Source organism: Mytilus edulis, chromosome 1 (genome assembly GCF_963676685.1).
Source record: "Mytilus edulis chromosome 1, xbMytEdul2.2, whole genome shotgun sequence".
In the NCBI taxonomy this organism is placed as follows: Eukaryota; Metazoa; Mollusca; class Bivalvia; order Mytilida; family Mytilidae; genus Mytilus; species Mytilus edulis.
The window spans coordinates 73,901,778-73,926,353 of record NC_092344.1 but is presented as its reverse complement, the minus strand read 5'-3'; the positions used below and the strand labels follow the sequence as shown (position 1 = coordinate 73,926,353).

General features: G+C 32.1%; 1 protein-coding gene across 2 annotated transcripts in view; it reads right to left on the bottom strand.

Annotated features, from left to right (window-relative positions):
- Nucleotides 1–2,396: 2,396 nt before the first annotated feature.
- The window catches only part of LOC139489778 (cyclic nucleotide-binding domain-containing protein 2-like), a 28,366-nt gene continuing 6,186 nt past the window's right edge, over nucleotides 2,397–24,576 (bottom strand). The window contains exons 4-19 of one of the 2 annotated variants that reach the window (XM_071276603.1): nucleotides 23,093–23,216; nucleotides 22,410–22,484; nucleotides 17,770–17,864; nucleotides 16,768–16,841; nucleotides 15,357–15,436; nucleotides 13,907–13,990; nucleotides 13,127–13,188; nucleotides 12,793–12,870; nucleotides 11,897–12,002; nucleotides 10,672–11,037; nucleotides 9,262–9,346; nucleotides 8,283–8,347; nucleotides 6,764–6,823; nucleotides 4,342–4,416; nucleotides 3,382–3,537; nucleotides 2,397–2,669 (exon numbers count right to left, since the gene is read on the bottom strand). In XM_071276603.1, coding sequence (XP_071132704.1) covers nucleotides 2,508–2,669; nucleotides 3,382–3,537; nucleotides 4,342–4,416; nucleotides 6,764–6,823; nucleotides 8,283–8,347; nucleotides 9,262–9,346; nucleotides 10,672–11,037; nucleotides 11,897–12,002; nucleotides 12,793–12,870; nucleotides 13,127–13,188; nucleotides 13,907–13,990; nucleotides 15,357–15,436; nucleotides 16,768–16,841; nucleotides 17,770–17,864; nucleotides 22,410–22,484; nucleotides 23,093–23,216 — 1,747 coding nt within the window. In that variant the 3' untranslated portion in view covers nucleotides 2,397–2,507. The remainder of the gene's footprint in view (nucleotides 2,670–3,381; nucleotides 3,538–4,341; nucleotides 4,417–6,763; nucleotides 6,824–8,282; nucleotides 8,348–9,261; nucleotides 9,347–10,671; nucleotides 11,038–11,896; nucleotides 12,003–12,792; nucleotides 12,871–13,126; nucleotides 13,189–13,906; nucleotides 13,991–15,356; nucleotides 15,437–16,767; nucleotides 16,842–17,769; nucleotides 17,865–22,409; nucleotides 22,485–23,092; nucleotides 23,217–24,576) is intronic. The other variant, XM_071276612.1, reaches the window with a different exon arrangement.

Genomic DNA, 24,576 nt, shown 5'->3' with positions numbered 1-24,576 from the left:
TTTCTTCTAGGATAATGTCCCAATTCGAAGTATAGACGATTTACTATGATAACGGACAGTTTTTGTTCTAGTCTTCATTTCATATTCTGTTCTATAGTAAATTGAAGTTAACGTAATTCTGGTGAAGAACATGATCACATTATCAATTTTGAACCTAACAGACATGCGTTGTGAGATTGTCTTCGACTTATGAGTTTGAATGCCCCTTTGAGATAATATGTCTCTTATTCAAACGCATCAAGATATAAAACTACATCAATTTTATACAAAAATGTATTTATAAGTTTAGATTTGATGCAGTTTGTTGTCATCAATGGTAATAGCTTACTTAAACCATGTGCAAATCAAGACGAGGACTTCGTCTATGCAGATTTTTAATACGTCGAATTTAATGGTCCCCGATGAACAATATTTGTGTACGTCTAGGTAAGAATTATTTTGCTCTTATATTTGATTTGTTTTCGTCGGTTTTAGTTTGTAATCCGGATTTGTTTTCTTTCAATAGATTTATGACTTTTGAATAGCAGTATACTTCTGTTGCCTTTATATTGCAAATAAATGTTTACATAAAGGATAAAGAAGAAGTTTAGCCTTATATGGCACAACTTTTTGGATACTTGGTTTTCAGCTTCGTATTTTGGGGGTTTTGTAAGTCTTTTAATATGAGCCCAACTGGATGAGTCTTAAGCAGATGAAAGGCGCATCTGGCATGTCAAATTATAGGCCTAGAATCTTTGATGATTTTTTTCATAGCCGACCCGAATGTATCTGATTGTATTAAAGCAGAAAAACTGAACTGGATATATCAATCAAAACGGTTGTGGTTATCCTGTTTTTGAAAGTTGTTTAATTAAGAATCAATGTATACGTTTTTACTCTGTTTTTATCTTTCAAAATCCAAAATTTTTGACCATCAACTCAAATGTAGACAACATATATTTTACATTAATTGATACTAAATGAAAACAAATTCTTGTTCTGTTTAAATCTTATCTGCGTTCTTAATAAGTTGTAGGAGAAACAATTTTGCGGTAAAAAAAATTACAGTTGGTACATTTGCTTACTTTATTTACTTTTAAAGCCAATGAAATTGAAAAAAAAACCTATCTGTTTGTTTATTCAAACATATAAAATCAGGAGAATTTAATATTCTTCAGTTACATTTAATAGCACAAGGAACACTACAATAATGTTTCCATTTGAAATGATAATGAACCTTTTTTCATCACACATGTGTAAGATTTTCTTCAATATTTTTCATATTTAATGAAGTTATTGTAGATAGAGAATTCTAAAGATCTGTTCAATGTAAAGACAGATTGATAGCTATTTAAGATGACAAATTATTGGTTAATGAAGAACCTCCTGACAGGGAACTCTCTATAAATTTAAGAACTATCAACGTCCGTTGTGATTTTATCTCCGTTTGGTAAGGTACGGATTCTAGTAATTGATGGTAGCATTTCCATTATTCTAATTATAAGACAAGTTGCTGTTTAAGGATGTAATAATCAATATAATGGCTATCGTCTTGTTACTGATGGAATTGTTGGACAGACAAGTATATACTAACGACCGTAATATGAATACATTTTTGATTAAAACTAAACAAATTAAAGATAATCTTCCTTAATTGTTAGACGGACCAACCAACAAATTAATGTATCAGTACAATGGTTGAAAGAAAACTCGAATCAGGTCTATACTTAGGTATAACAAACAGAGATAAAAGATACTAAGGGGTCAATCAAAAACCATACGTTGAAAAACAGACAATATCTTGATTAAAAAAAAACAACAACGAAGAGAAAACAATAGTGCAGGAAACCTAGGACTGAACGATACGAACCCACCAGCGATAAACTAGGGTGATTCGAAAGGACAATAAGGCGGTTGCTATGCCTACTAGACACCTGTGTTTCAGGTCTTGTCAGAAAGCCTTTGTCCTTTTTTCCGATTTAAGCCGTGTAACCAAAATTATGGCTTTTCAGTAAATACTATTTCAATTTTTATAGTACCTTTGATAACGTTTACACCACTGGGTCGATGCCACTGCTGGTGGACGTTTCGTCCCCGAGGGTATCACCAGCCCAGTAGTCAACACTCCGGTGTTGACATGAATATCAATAATGTGGTCATTTTTCTAAATTTCCTGTTTACAAAACTTTGAATTTTTCGAAACACTAAGGATTTTCTTATCCCAGGCATAGATTACCTTAGCCGTATTTGGCACAACTTTTTGGAATTTTGGATCCTAAATGCTCTTCAATTTTTTACTTGTTTGGCTTGATAAATATTTTCATATGAGCGTCACTGATGAGTCTTATGTAGACGAAACGCGCGTCTGGCGTACTAAATTATAATCCTGGTAGCTTTGATAACTTTTATATCATTGATAAGAGACGATTTTCCTAATATTAATATATATCAAAGATTAACTGACGGTTGCAAATTGAGCAACCAAACAACGATTTTGACTCTAACTAAGTGCAAACATATATATTATATCACTTCAATCTGATTGACGCAAATTTTTGTCCATGCTTTTGTGGTTTCAATCTAGCTTTTTCAGACATTATGTTGTCAAGTAAAATATCTTTATGTAGCTCCCAATTGGTTCTTATTAAAAGGTTTTCCTTCAAATTATCTTCTTCTGGAAAAGGTGAAACCTAGAAAAGTAAATAATTTAAAGAAATATAATTATCCATTTTAAGTTGTTGAATTAAATGGTTTAACTCGTAATAAAAATACCCCAAAGAAGATATCATCAATTCACGAAATACTATAAATTATGAAAAAAAATATGAATACAAAATATCTTTAATAACTTTAATTGATATTGAGAGAAAGAGAGAGATATTACAAACATTACTAACACTATTGTAACAGTAAAGGACTCTTTTTTAAAGACAAAATTAAACAGCACACAATAATTTATTTCAGATAAAAATATAGATTTTACAAATCTTAGGATTTATTTTTCTTTTGTGTAATCAGAGGAAGTAACAGTATCTAAATGACATTTAAAAAACAAAAACAAAACAATTATTGCTGATCACGGTAGTCAAATGAATAAATGATCATCATAAAAGATAGGCCGGATGGTAAAGAGATCTAATCAAAACCAGAAATAAGTCAGATGAAACAGAAATTAGGTTTTGATGTGATAATTTAATTTTCATCTTTGTCCTTGATTCTGGTCAAACAAATCAAATGTTTATAATCTTCTGGGGTACCGGGTTGATAGACCAATTACCAATAAATATGATTGGGTATTTTGCCATGTATATGCACAAAGCTAGGTACAGTAGAAATTTCGATTTATTTTAAGAGTAACTATATATATTTAAGTTCATGGCATAAGGTAACTTGTATACTTACCACACTGCGAAGTTTCTCTTTTAAGTCAAAGTCGTTTTTTGTGATATCTTTGTAAACTTTCTTATGTATCATCAGACACTCGCTTCCATTACTTTTCAGTATGAAGCCAGGCTGATTTTTTTCGTCCATCTCATCAAATACAATATACTCGAGACCCTATGAAGAGCAAACAGGTTTTATTTAGTGTTCTTCAAATATTCAAACATGGGCCTTCTTAAACCATTGAGTATTTGAACTGAAACATATCATAGAGTGCAACAAAACCAATCATATACCACAACAGCTATCATTTCTTGTAATTGCGTTTTAAATGGAGAAAAGTCACAATTGATGCTTGTTATTTTTTTCTTTAAATTTAGGTCTCTTCGGATTTAATGAACGAAATTTGAACATATCGTTAAACTATTGTCGCCTTAATTCATTGACATTTTTGTGACATAAAATGTAAATTTAAATTTTTCATACATTTATTATTGTTATATTGTCATATCATTAATATTGTGTGTAGACCGTCAGTCCCTGAGGTTAGTTATTATCAAGTCAAACGGTATAACATATATCATTATAGTTAGATTTTTATCAAAAATGTGTGCTGCATACTTTTGCACATTTGTCATACAAGTAAAAGGCACGGCAAGCTATATACAAAATATATAATAAACTGAACAATGCCAGTATCAGGTCAGGAATATGAAAGTTATTTACAACTACCTCTTTTGAAGTTGGCCCTAAAGGGTTGTTTCTTCTTTATTGTCATGTTTTATTCTGTTAAAAGTTTTGCATATTCAGGCGACATTCACTTGCCAGCCTTTCGATATCAAGTATAACATTAGAACACTCGGGCTGCTCCTGTAGCGATACTATTTTTGAATACCCAGTTTCATAAGGGAGATAATACGTTCGATTTTAAAAATCCACCATTTCTCAGGGCAACAACCGTATAATATGAAATGTACTCACAAAAACATCCCCTTTTGTCAACGTTTTTATTTTACATATCACTGTACCATCTTCTGTTTCTTTGTGTCCGAAGTCCTGTTACATTTAAGAAAAATAACAGTTAGCAAACTATTCATTGTCCACGATGTGGTTTCTTTGAATTACTATATCTGATTCTTGAAATTCTTGGACAATATAATGAATTAAAATAGGATGATGCATGGTTTGTATTGTAAGTGTGAATGTGGGTCATGTCAATAGTAATATTTACTGAGTCCAAAAATGTTCAACTGGTATGAACTGTATTTGTTCAAAATCATCCTGTAATGTTAAGAAATTTTGAAATGCAAAATGTTTAGCATCTGATGTTTTTATTTCAATCTTTAACTTTCATTTCGTTTTATGTCAATCCTTGTATGCTATAAATATGATTAAGGATATTCCGTCAATATGCATATCAAAACTTGATGCTGAGGTTTAGACAAATCTACGTATTACAACGAATTTTATGACCTGGTTCAGGTAAAAAAAGAAGCGATTGAAACCTTACTGAAACAATTAAATTAACATCACAATAAATAATCTTAGATAACACTTGAATTTAATATGAACATATGTAGGTGTAAGTGCATTTTCGTGTATAGATATTTATAATTATAATATTGTATTCTTCTCAACGTAGATATACATAGCTATAGTCTGCGTACAACAGTTTATAGATTTCTTTATTCATTGCATTTGTATGCGTGTGCCTTGCGTACCGGAAAATGTTAAATGCAGAATAACCGACCTTGCTAATTCAAGAGTGACGAAAGATACAAGAGGGACAGTAAAACTCATACCATCGAAAATAAACTGACAGCGCCATGGCTAACAAAGGAAAAGACAATCACACAAATAATAGTACACAAGACACAACTTAGAAAACTAAGACTAAACTACACGAACCCCAACAAAACTGGGGTGATCTCAGGTGTCCTGGAAGGGTAAGCTGATCCTGCTCGACATGTGGCACCCATCGTGTTGCTCATGTTATTACAAACCCAGTAAAAAGTCCAATTTGGTAGGTCAAAATGAGACATTCTCTCGTAGAAAAGCAAGAGACTCTCAAGAGCCTGAATCGCTCTCCTGTATTTCAGACGAGAATATTTTAAAATGTTAGCAAACTTGATGAACAAATTGTGTAAAATTGTCTTTAAAGGGCAATAACTCCTTAAGAAGTCAATTGACAATGTTTGTCATATTAATGTTTTTGTAGATCTTACTTTGCTGAACATTATTGCTGCTTACAGTTTATATCTATCTGTAATAATATTCAAGATAATAACAAAAAACAGCAAATTTTCCTTAAAACTACCAATTAAACGGCAGCAGTCAAACAATGTGTTGTTCGATTCGTCTGAAAATTTCAGGGCTGATCTTGACCTATTAAACAAATATATTCAATGTCAGATTTGCTCTAAAAGCTGTAGTTTTTGAGATATAAGCCCAAAACTGCATTTGACCCCTAGTTGACGACGACGACAGACTACGGACGCCAAGTGATGGCATAAGCTCACATGGGGCCCTTCGGGCCTCAGTTAGCTACAAAAAGGAGTTAAAAACGTCATTTGACCATTTATTAAAAAAGTTATTTGATCATTTAAGTTCCTTATCAATATGAGGAAAAATCAATAAATGCCAATAAAAAAGAAGGAAAGTCGATACGTAGTAAAATCTTAAATATAATTTCGAAATGTTTGTTATATAATCTTTATAAAGATTATACAATGTTTTGCATTATTGCCAGTCCAACAAATGGTAAGTCAGAACCTTTATTAATATGCGATTATGTTACAGAAAAATGGAATAGCAGTGCCGGTAGTCTAGCCAAACTTGTTGAGAATAGTACGAAGTAATAACGTTACGTTTCCCGTATTTACGTCCACAGTTTGTGACGTTACTTGCACCTTGTAAGGGCTTCTACATTGTAAATATTATACGCAAAGTAAACACAACGCAAAGTACATATACGACTTACTTAGTTTTTCCACACATTATGGTACCGTGACCAGGAATTTTGTTTGATGAAGGAGCACAGCGCTACCGTGCTTTTGTTACCGAGGAGTTGGCATTGAAAATAGACTTAGAAATACTAGGAACAGAAACCATACATTTATCGGCATTTGGAAATACCGACAGTAAAGTCCGTCAATTGTCAAGAGCACGTGTAGTGATGACCCGGTTTATGATGCAAATGGTTGATACAAAAAAAGTTCTCATCACATACTTTACAATTAACGATTATTAACGAGAGTATCACAACAAAACTAAAACAATCATCATATGCAACCTTCACCTCTGATTCCCAGGTGCAACATAATTCTTTCAATCTAGGTGGACAGGTGAAATATAACAAGAAAAGCGAAAACAAACTCCAGTCATGTCTATTTAACACTTTTACCCTTGGCTCTATTGTAACATGCTTTTTCCTACTCGATGATAGTCTACGTTCGTCATCAGTCTGAAAACGATGTTCCATATAAATAATTTAGATAGCTCGAAAACATAATTCAAAATACTCCTATGCATCTTGTATTAAACTTTATACATAGTTTCATTCCTGGTATCTATGATGAATTTATTCATATATGAAGGAGGCGTCAGCCCCGAAGACATAATAGGATTACATATAACGTGACGGTACCCAATTTGCACCTATTTTGACAGTTTTTTCACTTACGTTGTTTTAAGATCAAGAAAAAAATGTCCATACTGGGTTTATTTTGTAGCCCTATCCTTCTTTATTGTATAGGTACACCAATTTTATTTTTAATCCATATTGAGTCATAAAAAATGGGTTTGAATCAACCTCCAAACTATCCATGATTCTGTAATGAGGAGTACCCAAATTGCATCCATGCTTAAATTCACATCGTCAAAAGTCTAATAACCGAGCTTTTGTTTAATTTTTTCAAATATTTTGAACAATTGGATATAAGCCATGCTTACTCTTCATATTGTACGAAATGGATACTTATAATATATTGTATTTGCTAATTTTAAAAAGATGACGTTTTGATGACGTCGCATGGTGACGTTTTCGTACATTTTGCTTTTTCAGTAAACAGTCCATCTGTTGATAAAGACTGTGAACGTTTTGTGTATATCTAAATATATTTACCTATGTTGAAAGACGTGCATAGTATCAAATCATAAAATACAAATTGTTTAGTCTCTAGGAAATCTTGGGTACCCTTACGTTACATGTAATTAACATTGAAAACATACATACATATTTTTTTTCTAGAAACAGCTATTAGTTTTGATACAATATGAAAAGTGCATTTGTTGTAAATTTTCAAGATGCCACACACTTTCAGAAGATGTTTTGTAGATATGGATTAGAATAAAATCTTAATTGCGTCTATTTTTCTGTCACCAAATTATACATTATCACTGCTTTTGTATGACATTATAAATATCTGCCCTATCTTGTCTTTTCTGATTTAATGGACAAAATGTGAAGTTTGTGCTGATAAATGATAACACTTCTATGGAAATACAATTATACAATGTTCAACTTAAGGATCCACGATTTGATTAGAAAGCTAGATTACGTGAAGTTAAACTGTTATGTTGTTGATTCGTGTTTATCTGATTCTTTAAAAGTGATATGTTGTTTGTTTTGTCTTGGAGAGTACAATAGGTAAAACTTTTTTGTCAGAAAGGTTGGATAGTTTAGCACATAATTTGTTACATCATTGAAACAGAAATTTATTTCTTATATTTGTTATCAAAAACTTCACTTAAAATTGGGAGTTTAAGGCAAATTTGAGAGACATTTGCGACGATATTTTGTGTTTTCAGTATACATGCTCGCCTATTTACAAAACAAATGTCATCCAGTAAAATTAATGAAAAAAATGAGATATATTCATTTTCCACCTTAATGCTCTTATTATACGATTCATTTTACTTACCAGGTTACTCGACGTTTTTTCAAGCCTTGAATCAAAAGGGTCTCTGATACTACTGTCTATCCGGTCTAAAATATCAATGATAATTTTCAATTCAAAGAATGATAACTCAAATTTTAACAATCAAAATAAATTATAAAAAAAATATTTCTGATATGAGCTGTGTAACACTATAAATATTGTTCGTTTTATATTATTTTTTATAAAAAAGTACTAAAACTAGCAATTGCAACTGTTGGTACTAGAAAAGGAACAATAGATGTTGGTTTTTTTCTATTTGATCCAGTTATTTGAGAGATTGCATCAAAGATGTGAATGTTTTTTTCCGTCTTAAATTAAGAAAATATTATAAACAATCGGCTGTCTAACAGATGTACTAACTACCGACGTATTTGCGCATCTCTGAATTTTATGAAGTCATTTTGACTTTGAAATTTATCAGAGAGATAGAGAGAACAGTTGCATTGTTTAAGATAACAAGTGATTGTCAAATATGATATCCGGACAGTTGGTTGGATGCTTTAAAACATGGTAGAACACCGTCAGTGGCTGTAATACATGTATATCCAAGGTTTAAGTTATATTCTTTTATTAAAGATTTATAGATAGCTATTGGTTTGACTATAATTTGAATATAAAGTTACTGAAAATATTTGAAAACATTTTAGAAGTTACTTCAAGCTCACAATGATTTTGAAAGGTGTAGACCTTATCTACAGCAATGTACAGCTTAATAAATAATCATCGATACTAATTCGATATATAAATACTAGTAGATACGTTGAAGCAGGTTTGCGTTAATATAGTAGCGGCTACATAGGGCTACGTATACGATATATGACTGTTTAACGTGTACCTTGCTAGCTGCAGCATAGATAATGATAGCAGATATGCTAGCTACTCGATTAGTAGACAAATATCTACGTAGCACTACGCAGCATTATGTAGCTGCTACGATATTGAACGCAACCCAGAAAACTACCTTCAGCTAGCGATGAATCGTCCCGATGTATTTCTGGTGTGGGTGTAGGTGTTGACTGATCTCTTCGATGACAAGATTGTCGTCTCTGTGAAGAAAATATATATTTATATTGTGTACAGCTTGATATTTAAATCTTAGATACATGACTTTTTTTCAAAAGTTGCTTTGAAATTTGGTTTATGTAGCTAGGATTACTCTAACGTTGTGTATTTAGTTTTTTATTCGTTTTGCTGTGTTTTGTTTCCATCTGATGAGTTTCCTTTTCAACTGATTTTTATAAATTGTCCTTAGGGACGACATCAAAAGATCGATGTAGGATAAAAAACTTAAATCGAATAGTTTGGGGGTGGGGGTCAGCATTGCTGCAAGTTTTGTGAATCTAAAATCGATTTTACATATATCCATATAGGTAAATCAATTTTTCCCAAATTAAGTTAAGAAGGGGGGTAGGGGGGGGTATCCTACATTGAACTTTTGATGTCGTCCCTTATGTTATATATGGTGTATCACCACTATCCCATATTATGATGTGGGGATGCTTCCTCAAACATGTTATACCCTGTCACATTATGTAAGTGCCTGTCTCGGGTATGAAACCTGTTATCTATGCATGTGTTTCACAGACTTGATAGGTTCATGTTTCTTTGGCGGAAAAGGGAATCCAAATGTACAGTTAAACCCGTAGGAAATCCAAGCCTTAGAATATAGTATCAATTTAGATTGTTCTGATGTCTCAGCTTCCTGGGTATTACTAGTTATTTCAAAAGGCTAACTTCTAGCATTTAAAATTAATTTTGTTGACCTTGTCAATCGTTTGTTAACATGCAAGTCTTTTAAGTAGCCAAATACAAATAAGGTTCAAACCCAACTTTAGATAAAATCAGGGATGGGTTCATATTACATGATGCTCCACTCACAATATATATCTTCTAATCTTCTATGTTCAGTGGACCGTGACATTATGTTCAAACTCTAATTTGGCATTAGAATTAGAAAGATCATATCATAAGTAACATTTATATTAGTAAGTTTAAAGTTGACTTAAACTTCATCAAAAACTACCTTGATCAAAAACTGTACCCTGACGCGGGACAGACGGACGTATGCACGAACGCATAAACCGAAAATATAATGCCATTAAATGGGGCATAAAAAGTTGAAAAAAGCTTCCGCAGATCAGCCACATCCTTCTCATTTGACTACATTCAACCCTACTATTACTGAATAAAAAATATGCAGTATGATCAAAATGTGTGATATGATATAAAATAAGTCCCACTATAGATCATGATGTTTATAAAACAATTGTAATGTTAAATTTCTCCACACAGGATGAACGAAAATTGGGACTTTTTGTCCTGTCTGACAAGTCTGTGACTAACAACTTTGTTATGATATACAGAGACATACCTTTTTAGGTATAGATACAAGTTTTGAACTAATAGCTGACGTTGGTATGTGTTTCCCTTTCAGTGAATCGGGTGTGCTGATAAATCTTTCTCCATTTTCGGTTGATTTTGGTCGCAATAAATGATGAAGTCGGTGAAGAAGGGGTGCTGATTTCACGTCAAAATTTGTTGTGTATGAATTGTTTGCAGACAGAGGTCGAGATAAACACTTGGAAGAATTGTATGCCGAAAATCTGTCATATTCAGCTCCTTTAGTCAGAAATGCTAAGTATCCATCCCCTGTATGTGCTTCTTCTGAATAATTTCCAGTCGTTTGGTTAATTGTTGGTTTAATTTTGTCTAAAATCGTCATAACAGTTATTGACCCCTGTAAAAATTAAAAAGGAATATGTCCATGGTAATAGTTTGCAGATCTTTAGCAAAACATTGCCATATAAACGATTAATGATCAGTTATGAAAGCAAATTGCGCCTCACACCTGGTGGCTAAACGAAAATTACGAACGGGCAAGACACAAGAAAAACGACAGCATCTTATTCATTTTTCAACATTTTTGACATAGTCGTGTTATTATCATAGAAGGTCTATACTTCGTCCAATAATAAAGTTTCTTTAAAAAATAACTCAACTATATAACCATGATGAATTATAAATGGCTATAATTTGAAATAGATTATTAATCAAACACCGACGTTACGAAAACATCTATATATTTTTTTATATAAGACAGTGTAAATGATAGAATAATGCATAAATTAAACATTTTCATTAATTATGTATACGCATCTTACCTATTATTAGTCTTATGATAAGACTAATTGATCGTGATGATTTTAAGATTTTTAACTGACAATCCACCTGCATAATCATTATCAAGTCCTCTTTTTCTCTTTTTTTTCGCATCACCGAATGTTTATTTACAATGAGCAACACAACGAAATGAATAAGTGGAACAGGATCTGTTTAAGCGTTCCGGGGCACCTGAGATACAACCCCAGATTATGGTAGGGTTCGTGTTGCTCAGTCTTAAGTTTTTTCTATAAAGTGTTATGTGAGCTTGTTATTCATGTTGTCCTCTTTCGGTTCTTTTCTTGGCATTGTCAGTTTCTGTCGAGTTTTGAGTTTTTAATGTTTTCTATAGTATCTGCCGCCACTGTTATGTTTACACATGTGCGGAATGAAAATCCTAAACATGTTCGTACTTTTATGATAAAATAAAGGCTCACCGTTTTAACAATGTAAATCCATTCAAATTGTCTGCTGTCTAAAGCTTTGTTTCGGATTCCTGGGTCGTTGTATTCACTTTCGTTTTCTTTTACCATCCAATTATTTCTTGATAATATATATGTTTAATAAATATAGTTAAGAATAGACATCTATGTATCTTTAAAAAAAATAATATTCTAGTGGAAGTTGCTTCTTTTGTATTGTTCAGAACTCTGATTGTAGATTTACAATTTTGATAATTTTAGGAACAAACAAAAAAACAAAAAAACAAAACATTGTATATGGAAGACGACCTCGTCGATAAAGTGTCGTATTTCAAATACCATTTCATTGATATTTTTTAACATACCAATAAACAGAGTAATCCATGTATTTAAAGTTAAACTTTTGAAATCATTACCTTTGGAGAATTTTTATGAGCTAGGTTTCAACATGTGGAGCAGAATTATCTTTCCCTCTCGGAGCTACTGATATCAACCTCAGTTTATGGTGGGATTCGTGTTGCCCAGTCTCTAGTTATATATATATGTTGTGTTTTATGTACTGTTGGTAGTCTGGGTTGGGTTTTTTTTTTGCCATGCTGTTGTCAGTTTATTTTCGAATTATGTGCTTAATTTGGCTTTTTGTATCTTTTTACAATTATTGGTCTATTGTTCTTAAGTTGCAACAGTTTTAGAATTATTTGTGTTTTTTTGTTAAACAAATTCGTCTTTTCAAATTTCAGAGACTCAAGCGTGCTACACATGTAGTAATAGTTTCTATTTGGCAATAATATAGAAGTAGGAAGCTGGATCATGAAAGAAATCTCAAAATGATACATTATTCCATTATTCACTGTTATATTCGAACAGCGGTATACTACTGTTGCCTTTATTTATAATAATCGTAAACTCACGGAAAATATTTTCTTTTAATTTTCTCACTATTTTCTGCGATATTCTCTAGATCCCATCCATTAAAAACTTCTATTTGTCTGAAAAATAAAAATGAAGTATTTTTGAGATGCAAAACATACCGTGAAACGTAAATATACAGTTTGTTTTAAATGTAAAGAAAGGTAATCGAGACGAAATAAATATTTTTTCAGCAATAATAGTCTAGCTGTTACTGACTGAACATGACATTTATAAACAGTATTACTTAATAACTGATTTATTCATTTAAAATCTAATCGTAACCCCTTTTAAAAGGGGATTTGATGGGTACAAGATTTTATTTTAAATTCTTACTTTAAAAGTAAAACATCGTCTTTTCCAACTTTCTCACCTGCCAGAAATATGTCATGATAATCCTAAAAAATAAAGCAGTTGAAACGTTAATTTTTAAGAAAATTTTAATTATACTTTTAGAACATATTACTTAAAAAGTAATTGGTAACCAATGTAAAATTTTGTCAAGCCATCATTGTTTTGACTCATTCCAACGATCAAGATTAAAACAAGTAGCTTCATCATTTTTCATGTTCCAGTGCCTTAAAGTTTTCCAAGTAATGAAACTCGTCTCATTGCTTGATATTCCAGCAAGTCATGTCTTCCTTGTGTTGTGCTTTAACTAATTTTGTATTGTTATCAGTCTTTGTATTATATTTGCAAGTACTTACTTTATGATCCTATATTTATTCGTGAAAGTTCTTACATTTGCTCTTGAAAGTTCCTTCATTGTGGGCTTAAAATGTCTAACAGTAGCGCGAGAAAGATCTTACTTGGGCTTAAAAGGTCTAACAGTAGCGCGAGAAAGATCTTACTTGGGCTTAAAAGGTCTAACAGTAGCGCGAGAAAGGTCCTACATTTGAGCGTTAAAATTCCTACATTTGTGCGTGCAATTCTCTACATTTGTGTGTGAAAGTATCTTCATTTGAAGGTTCCGACATTGTACACTTGCTCTTGGAAGTTTCTACATTCTTCTTACTTCTGCCTACAGCTGCCAAGACGTCTCATTAGTTTTTAAAATGACTAAAATAGTACAACTTGCTTGAATTTTGATGTTCAATAGGAACCACATTAACATACCTCGGCGGATACCCGTAAAATTTCTGTATATGAAGCTGATATATAGGACGCTTTTCTTGGACTTGAAGATTTCATCTCGGATTCCTGGAAAAGATAGAATCAAAGACCCTTTTTAATCGATTTATTGACGGAATTAGACTTATTCACATGATCGTTACTGCATCCATAGCAGGAGACACTTTCTTTTGTTATCTATTGTTTGTTTTTTTAACCTGTCTCGCTCGGTTTGTAGTTATTGCGATTCTCTTAGCTGTCGTTTACCTTGTAGAATCTTATTGAATGTACGACATTGTAGCATCGATAAATAAGGTTGGCTCTAATTAGGTCTTTCCACCTTTCCGTGGAAAGACCTATTGAATTTGTTCTGATTATTATTATTATTTTTTTTTTTCTTCCGCCTAAATTTTTTTCTTGCGTAGTATTGATGTTTCAAAAGATGTCGCTTAGATATATGAAATATGATGTCGTATAGTTTATACTCTTTAAAAATTTACAACTGTGTAACAAAATACTTTACGTTGTAAGAGTTATCTCCCCAAACACTGTTATACTTGTGGCCACTACTCCTTCGCAACCGTAAAAGATTACGACAAATTTATTTTACCAAATTGCTCGTTACGTCTTTAGGATTAGAATATTTATTTGGACCGAAGCTATCCAGTGACTCCATATGAGAGTTATTTCCCCTTATGCATTTGATATAAGTGATATGCGTTTCTTACTGGTAAACCATCAGTGATATAGGCCAAGGGTCTTTAGATTTGAGGTCCTTGGTCCAAAAAAATGAAAATAAGGTCAAGGTCAAAGGTCAAGGTCATATTCTAAATTTTGATTTTGGCTTATTTTCATTTATTTTCAACAACCATGAAAGATATTGACAAATTCTTTTTACTAAATTGTGAGTTGCGACATGTTGTAACTTATAAATTTTGGTTGGAAGGGTGCGTAAACAATAAATGCGAGTTTTCGCCCATCTTATATTTAAAATCATGCCTATAGTGATATAACTGATTAACCATACATATTACAGACCTAGGGTCTTTTTGTTTGAGGTCCTTGGTTGGTGACCTTGAAATTGAGGTCAAGGTCAAAGATTAATAGGACGTTCTAGATTTTGACCTTTGCTTTAAATTCATATTTATACATTATAAAGTCATAAGAACTGACATTTTAGATTGATTTTTAATATTTTGATAATAAAATAGATCTTAACTTGTGGAAAGACCTTCAATTGTTCTTTGAACAATTGGTTTTTAATTTATATATATATCTTTTAATAAAAGGTTTCTTATAAGAATAAATAACAAAAGTAATGCCAAATTGCAGGTAAATGGTTGTTTTGTAATTAACGAGTCATGCGTTGTCCGGAACAACTATCCTTTGTGTGTGGTTTTTTTTTCAAATTCTATGTTGCTTCGAGTTTACAATTAAATACACTTCTTTTACTTACGCCAAACATCTGACCCTCTTTTAATGGTTTATCGTCACTGGTTGCGCGTATAGCGCCTTCATCTAGCCAAGCTCTGATAACTAAAATGATTGACAAAGTTACATTAATTGATATTTTTTAAAGACATCGTCTATATGTTTGTCAAATTTTGTTGGCTAGATAGGAATAAATGCTTGCGTGCAGTAAATGGTCAGAAGACAGAAACCCTTATGCTGACTAACAAAAAAAAAACAATGAAGGAGCTTAAACGGTCGCAAACAACATGTGTCTATTCCGTACATATATGTATCTGACTGTTTTAATGGCTCGAGATTAAATACGAATGTGTAAAAAAAAAAGGTAACAGAGATGACCTTGACTTGTGATATATAAGGCCAAAAAGTGTCACCTACATCGCGCATAACAATCAAACTAAACTGTTTTTTATTTTATTTTTTTTCTTTATAGGTCGCAGTTCTCTTTACTCAATCCTCATTGCAAAAGTAAATTATGTATATAAAAGAGGTTCCAATAAAATTTTAGTACTAGAAAAGCATTTATGTTCTTATACCTATACAAAAAGGTTAACAAAAAAATAAGAACTATTATAAACCAATTATATTATACTTTATCAAGTCACGCATGCTAAGCAATTTTAAATTCCAACCTACTGATACCATAAGCGAACCACCCACTGGTCATGTTTCTTTACGAGCGTCTTTGGCGAGATTTTACAAAAAGATAAAATAGGAAATCATCAAACAAAAACAAAAAATACCTAAAAAATATAATTTTAAATGAATGATGGTCTGGTCGGGGTTTACAAATTAGGAAATAATAAGCAAAAGTGCAGGATAAAGGGTAAAATTAAAAATGGAGAATAGTGAGGTACTAAAATATAAGGAATAGATAGTAATTGGGTACCGAAATATTACGGTGTACTTAAAGATACAGAATAGAGAATAATGGGGTACTTAAAGATACAGAATAGAGAATAATGGGGTACTTAAAGATACAGAATAGAGAATAATGGGGTACTGAAATATGAAGATTAGAAATTCATAACAACCAATATAACAACTGTAATCCGCCTGAAAAAAAAACCCCAAACAAACAAGGACAACACTGGACAACTTATGATGGGTGTTACGCATTCACCAATTTAGATCATACATATACATTTGTACATGTAAGTTAGAAAAGTAAAACAAACTACACAAAATATACCGAAAGATTACCACTGGCTTGGACATAGAAATAAAAGACGGTAGACAATCTGGAAAGCAGGATAAAAATTATTCTCTTCTATAGAAAGATTGCTAAGGCACAGTTTGTCTTTATTGATTACTGCCAGTGAAGAAAAAAATATAGACAACAACATATATATTTGACCATAATATAAGACATAATAATAGAATACACATTCTCTTACCTGAACCAACAATAATAAGGTAACAATATTCTGCACTGTATCCTTCTTTTATGATAAATCTTTTTGCTCCCAAACTGAAAGAAGGATAATTACTTTCATCTGTTGTAGAAACAGAATATAAAATAAAGGGGTAGATTCTTTTAGTATGATCTACAATCACGTACGTGTTTCTTTATATTAAATTTGTTAATTTATTCAATCGATATAAAAATAAGGAGATGTGGTATATTTGCCAATGAAACAAATTGAACTTTCCACCAAATTTTAAATGAATTTGATGTAAGCAATTATAGGCATCTGTACCTTCTTCAAAAATGAGAAGAACCCATACCGTATAGTTGGCTATAAAAAGGCCCGCCATGAAACAAATGAAATAATTCAATAGAGAAAAAAACAGTTTAAAACAAAAAGCAAATATGACAGACACGAACCAACTACAACCACTGAACTACTGGCTCCTGACTCTGTACATGTACACAATTAATGTGGCTGGGTTAAACATGTTTGAACCAACCCTCTTCTAACATTGGACAGTATAGTGAAACAAAACAAATATCAATGAGTACACATCCAGCATTCAATGAATTTAGTGTAAAAACGTCTTTTACAGTCAGAGAAAAACATGACCTTGTGAAATGCAAAAATATAGTTATCGATATATTGTAGTATCGTGAACTGTAATCGATAACTAAGAACCGTAAGCGTCTGACTCGTCATGCACAAAATTGTTTCGTTGTACATAGCTTTGCCGCTCATATCCATTTTTACAGGTACAATTTTAATTATGAGCATACATGCATAACCATATGAGCGTTTGAGACATAAAGCTTTGAATCCGAAATATTTAAAATATTTTTTGAAAAGGCAACACTAACAGAAAATACAAACACAACAGACGAGTCATAAACATGAGAACTGTTTAATATGTCATACAGCAATGAAAATCGATTTTTTGCAGTGAAATGTGTCTAGAATTAGAAAATTTAATGATCGTTTTGGTACCTTTCAAGTCCAACATTTTTTGCAAGTCTAAGTTGACAGTCCTCCGGTAACGTTTGTATACTCTCTGTTTTAGTCACCATTAAATCTGTTCTTACCTTCGAATAAGAAACGATTTCTTTATTGAGATAAAAAAAAAAACAAAAAAAAAACTAATATACAATTTACTGTTTCTTCTACAATTACTTTAACCAATAGACTGCCCAACTATTTACACATAACCACTAAATAAAAACCAAACTAATTTAAAGTTCAAATTAAATACCCATACGACAGTGTCAAGTGCTGATTGTAATTGCACATTATGATACCTTATATCATGTTGACAAAATATAGTCAGTAATTTATTAAATACTATTGAAATCAAAACATTAAATATATCAACATCAAATAAATTCACATACACAAGATAAAAATCTTAATTAAGAAACACGTATAATTAGTACGGTGACCGAGTAAAGAAAAGTCGCTTATTTAAGGAGTTTAATTGTCATTCGGACTATACGGCCATAAATCACAGTATTGGTAATTCAAAGGTTACACTTAGGAGATAACTGTATTGTATTTTAAGCTCCGACGGCATCAATTGGGGATTTGATGGTCGCAAATTAAGTTTACTGGCGACGCGTTAGCGGAGACAGTAAACGGGTATTTGCGACCATCAAATCCCAAATTGATGCCGTCGGAGCTTAAAATACAATATTGTTATCTCCATTCTAATGAAACTGACAGAAAACAACGTTAAAACATGTATTTAAAATCTGTCATATGCCGTCTGCGCTTGCGCGTACGTCCAATAGCATCAATTGTCAATTGATGCCATGTAAGAAAGTGACGTTATCCAATCAAAATGAACGTTACAAACGTTGTTGCATTAGAATTAACGTTTTGACTTGTCGTCAAAAAATCGTACGGTGCAATTTTCGTAAAATGGGCTTTGAAGTACGTTAGTTTACTTGAACGAAAATTCGACTAAGAAAAGTTTTGAGGTCAACATTGTAAATTACATTCGTGATATGATTTCTATTATTATATACATTGTTGTTACACCTTATTCATGTTATTTTAACGATTTCAAATAAAGTTTAGCAAAATTGATTCGTTATTAAAGAGTTTTTGTAAAAGTTTAACACTACGAATACTTTGCATTTGATAGAGTACGTTCCAATTTAATTTCATAATTTTTTTTAACGCAAAATGTAAAATAATTAACATTTATATGATATTTCATACATTTGTACCTTTATTTATCAATAATATCAAATTCATTTGTCTCCGAAGCACTCTTTCAGCAATTCAAGCCAGACAAAATTCATAACGCTCATATGACGGAGCTATTCGAAGTTCATAAACATCCGCTTGTAGATACATATACGCAATTGGAATGTGATGTATTACTTACATTTACATACTGAGATATGTTCCTTGAAGCAGTAGACATTTAGCTGTCAAATGTTAGAGCAGAACGAGAGGGAAATTGGTCTCTTCCTTGAGATCGTAATCTCAAATGTAACATTACATTTTTGAAACCAACCGTACCGCACGAAGGTGGATACTCGATATGCTTCAATTTTCTGAGAACATTCGTTCACCTTTTATAGATGGCTACTTTGCTTTTTAGACAGATTCCTGGACATTTTAACAGTACTATTACATGGCAACAGAAAAGACCGTTATAAAAGCCTCAAGGGAATTAGGTGGCACTGTAGGCATAATAAGTCTGCGCTTGTTAGATGGACCTTACTAGACATTTCATAGAATCTATTAGTCGTGTAAAATGGAAAAGGGATGGAATTGCTGCAAATTATGCAAATTCACAAGGAGAAACAAAGCTAACAGCAGAGAAAAGAGATGAAGAACATGTTATTGCCATTGTGAACCATCTAAATAATCCATGACTGATCCCTTTGGTGTGGAATTCCACCCTCAATGTCTTATCAATATCTCTTCTTAAATGTATGCTTCAAGACATATTCGAGGTTCTTTGCTCACAGTTGTCAAGGAAGACTTGAACATCTCTAAATATTATATCACTAGTGCTCTTTCTTAAGACCACAAGGAGTTTTTATAGTCCAATATCAAAGTCAAACACAAACCTTAAATATAAATCGGGGGAAATACTTTCAGGTCGCATAAATCCATAGTTTGTGATTAGACGTGCACTGATTTCGACAAAATGTAGAGATGATTTTATCATAGAACATGTGTTGTCGCACCCATTCCATTATCCCCTTTTCAAAATGACGGCACCATGAGAAAATCATGCAATTCGGATTTTGTGAAGCAAATCAAATCTTAAGTCTCTTGTGCACTTTCCCTACCTTCCTTTATACCATCACTCACAACTTACATAAGAGATGGTATGGCATTGGTTTAATTTTTAATAATGCTAAAAAAAGGTAAAACATACGGCGACCTAGCAGCTTATTATCAAAAATATGTCCCAATGAATTTCTATGGCGAACTTTGAAGCACATGTGTTTGACCGCTACGACATGAACAACTCTATAAAGCCTGCCGAAAGAAAACGCCACACAGAGACTACATGCATCAAAGTGTATCAGATTATAGAGCGGAGAAGTACTCCTGAGTGGTAAACTTTGACAAATCCCATAAGATTCCACCTGATTAGAGCTTTACATAGTCAGAACGATTGTTAATTCCGAAATTGTCAAAGTTATTTATACCAACACTGTTTATGGCTGTCGTAGCTTGTTCAGCACTCAAGATAAGGCATATACCCAATGCTTGAAACTTTGACACGGAGTTTACGGAAATGTGAAAGAGTGGAAGAACAATCATACGGACCTCTTATACAATTGTAATTGTTCTGTGTATTCGCTTCTATAAAAATTAGGACACATACAAGCGAGTTGTGGTTGCAGATGTGGAACATTAGCAGTGTACATGATGGGCGGAGATGTTCACCAATTCAATAATTATGTGTCTGTCTTTCCCCAACCATTTGTAAACTATTGCCTGCTGCACATGCACTTGCCCGATGCGACGCAACTTCGTCTCTGTTTGGAGTAGGTATACAAACTGTCTACAAGAATTCGAAGGACACGCACAACTATTTCCGTTGTTTTTAGAGTTTCGGTAATATTGACAATGATGAAGCCCCAGTTTTGCCATGAAAGATAATTTCAAAGGTTTATGATCACAATGTATCTCTTTAAAACCACTCCATCATTATAATTATTCAAGTATGCCACTAGTAAAGATGTAAGTTTAGTCAGGTTACCTTCCTGCGAGACGGCACTGAAACAGTATGTTTTACGTACTTCGTTTCAAACTGAAAATTTGGACCGCATTACATACTGCTAAACCCTTATCCGGTCACCTTTAGAATACGGTTGGCGAGAGTAAAATGATGCATTACACCCCGTGTATTTTAAAAAGTTTATTTCAGCAGAATTCTTGCAGGATCTTGTGTCTTCATTGAAAGGAAAATCTGCATGTGAAAGAGTCATGTGTTTGTTCACTACAAAACCTTACATGTCCGGGGCTTTGATCCTGTAAAGGGTCAGAATTACGAGAAAATTTCAAATGTTCCTTGAAAATTAACCAGAAGATATAATTTTGTTGTGTGGATCTCTTCGGTTGGAATGTTGAATTGTAACTATTTTCGAAGTATTGAGTGCTTTTTAGTTTTAATGAATTTCATCAATGATCTTATGCAAAATATGCCTTCATGACAGTAGGATGCAGGTAAAAATAATATATATCATTTATTGATGAGGTTGAATGTCAGCCGGCAAGGTAACTACTGTAATTTTAACAGAGTATGTGTTGATCTTGTGTAATTGAACAAATTTTTGAAAAACGCCAATTTCCAGAAAAAAATCGATTTCTTATTCTTTTTTGTTTAACATTTTCGAGACAATTTATTGATAATTGATATAAGAAAGTGTCTGTATCTAGAATTAAACCTAGTTTTTTATATATTTCTTCAAATTTTGAAAGTATGGAAGAAAAATTAAATAAAAACAGAATTTGATCTTTGACCTCATTTTATGCAAAACTGTTACCACATTTCTTTTTGACGACATCGATATTTCAATAGTTCTAATTTTTCCGAATCCAATGATATATAATATAGCCATATAGTATGTTTGACGATTAAATCTAAAAAATATTGGGTCTGGTCACCGTACTAAATCGAGTCGGCCCTGTCGTGCTGAATGGTTATATCCCATGCGAGCGGGAATACAAATAACGGTCTATGGGCAGACAACTACATGTAGAAGAAATTAATTTCAATCTAGACTAAAGTAATTCAGTTCCTTCAAACGGTTGAAATTACATGTTTATTGTCATATGTTTATGATATCGACAGGCTAAATTAATTTGATCGGAAAGCATAGTGGAGTCAACTTAAACTTAAAATATATAATAACCACAACAATTAATTGGCCATTTGGAATCCAATCCGGATAGTCGTTGAATGTTAATATTTGAAGTCATATAGTAAGATTGAATGTGTATTGTTGAGTGCCAGATGCATGAATTAATTGATTGATATCCGAAAGATGTTTTTGAATCTCTATTCCTGTAACTTAAGATATTGAAGATTATACAATTTTACATGACATAAAAATTACTTTTACTGCCAAGTTTGCACTGTTAATATAAATTCTTACATGTTTAATTTCTTCTGGAGTCCTCAGATCAGGATCTTTCAATAATATTCTCTTTGCTTCTTTTGACATGCGTATCTAATAGAAATAAATACTATAAAATAATAAAGAAAAAAAAAAAAAAAAAAAAAACTAAATAAAATAAAATAAAAATTTATTCATAACGTAAAATCGTCTTAAACCTAGTTTCGGTAATTTCATTCAGTCTTTGGATTTTTAATGGTAAGAAAGTCTTCCTCTCAGTATCCAATTAACCCTTCGTGTTCATTGAGCTACTTTGGGACTAAATGTTGTTCGAGTTCGTTTGATATCAAAATTAAATATTTGGCATTAAATATCAACAAATCTGTTATGTGCGAATTCTAAAATCAATCTATTTGTAAGCGGTGTGTTACGCTGAATTATTCCCTGTCGAGACAAGTTCTATTTAGGAATTAATGACAACTTATAGAATGTATAGTTTAGTGTGCAAGCTTCTTTTTTAAATATATAAATTAAGGCATCAACTCGAATTTAATAAAAAAAAAAAAATAGCTTTCACTGCATTGAGAGAATAAAGTGTCAACGTTTTTATCAACTGTTTCCTCTGATTTTAGTGCTTTGGGTTTCAGTAGGCATTGTTGCTATTTCTAAAATGTTGATAATAATTACAAATTGTTTGCAAAATGCTTGTATACGTATTTTACCTGTGTTACTGGTTTGAAACGATCTACATCTAAACCCATATGAATTTTGCTTGTGCTGTCTTCAGATGAAACGAAGTTTCCTTCCGTAAAATCCATTTGTTTCTTAAATGCTTCCAACTCCTGACTAGAGAATCAATAGATTTTGTTTTTTTTATGTATAATAGCTTAAAATATATTCTAGATTGGTTGTAAATATATTAACTTTCGACCGGATATTATATCTTTTCAACGTACCGTTGGTTTTCCCGTTTGAATGGTTTTATACTAGTAATTTTGGGGCCCTTTATAGCTTGTTGTTCGGTGTGAGCCAAGGCTCCGTGTTGAAGGCCGTACTTTAACCTATAATGGTTTACTTTTTTAAATTGTTATTTGGATGGAGAGTTGTCTCATTGGCACTCACACCACATCTGCCTTTATCTATGTATGCCTTTTCTCCATACCTCATTAAACACCCTTTCTTTCACAATGATCATTTTTACTGGTATGAATCAGTATCAAAGTAGATCATTTGACTCTCGTCTAAGCAGGTAATTGGAAGAGAAGAAAATGTGTAATCGTTTGCAAGAAATAATTTTGATCATTTTTTGTATATTATGGTTTCATAGAAAACTAGTCAATATATTTTTGTGAAATCAGAATAAATTTGAAGTACATTTAAAAACAGCAAATGGTCATATTTTTTCGTTGTTCGTTATGCGCTTCCTATAATTATAAAAAGCAATGCTACTCTTTAAAGGCGAGACGGTCCGTGTAACACTTATCAATTCAAAGTTTTAAAAAGTTTTGAAATTTTCGATTTTTGGAATTTTGATCAAAGTTTTAAAATATCAAAATTTCAAATTGTGTAAAAGTTTTGAAATTTTGAAATTTTAACCAAATATTTAAAATATTAAAATTTATATTGTTTTTAAATTTGATAGTTTAGAAATTTGATCAAACTTTAAAAATACTAAACCTAACGTGCAATTTTGATTATTTCACTTTTTGAATGTTTGATTTTTTAAACTTTTGATTAAAATATCAACAATAGAAAAGGGGCAAAAAGAGGGGTACCTGTAAACTGCGAAACGAAACGAAACAGAATGAAACGAAAACATGCTGATACATAAAAGTTAATGTATAAAATAAAACCACAGGTACGGACAGTTCTATGAGGTGAAAAATTAGATGACAAAATAAATATTTCTCAAAAGAAGAGAATTCATTTTGAAACAAGACACACGGCTCTGATAATGACCATTTTTATGATGGTTTACCCAGCACCCATATTTTAGGAGTAACAGTAAAAAATGACCAACTCGCAGTAGGTCAAGTAGTATGGTTAGGTTGAGTATATATGTGTTTTCTGTTGGACTTTAAGCAATAAAATGGTTCAATACACGTTGTATTATCTCATTTGATTTCATTTTTTTTTGTTTTGCTCTACGATTTCTTACTTTCTGCAATCATGTCGGTAGATGAATAAATCTTTAACGATCATCTTT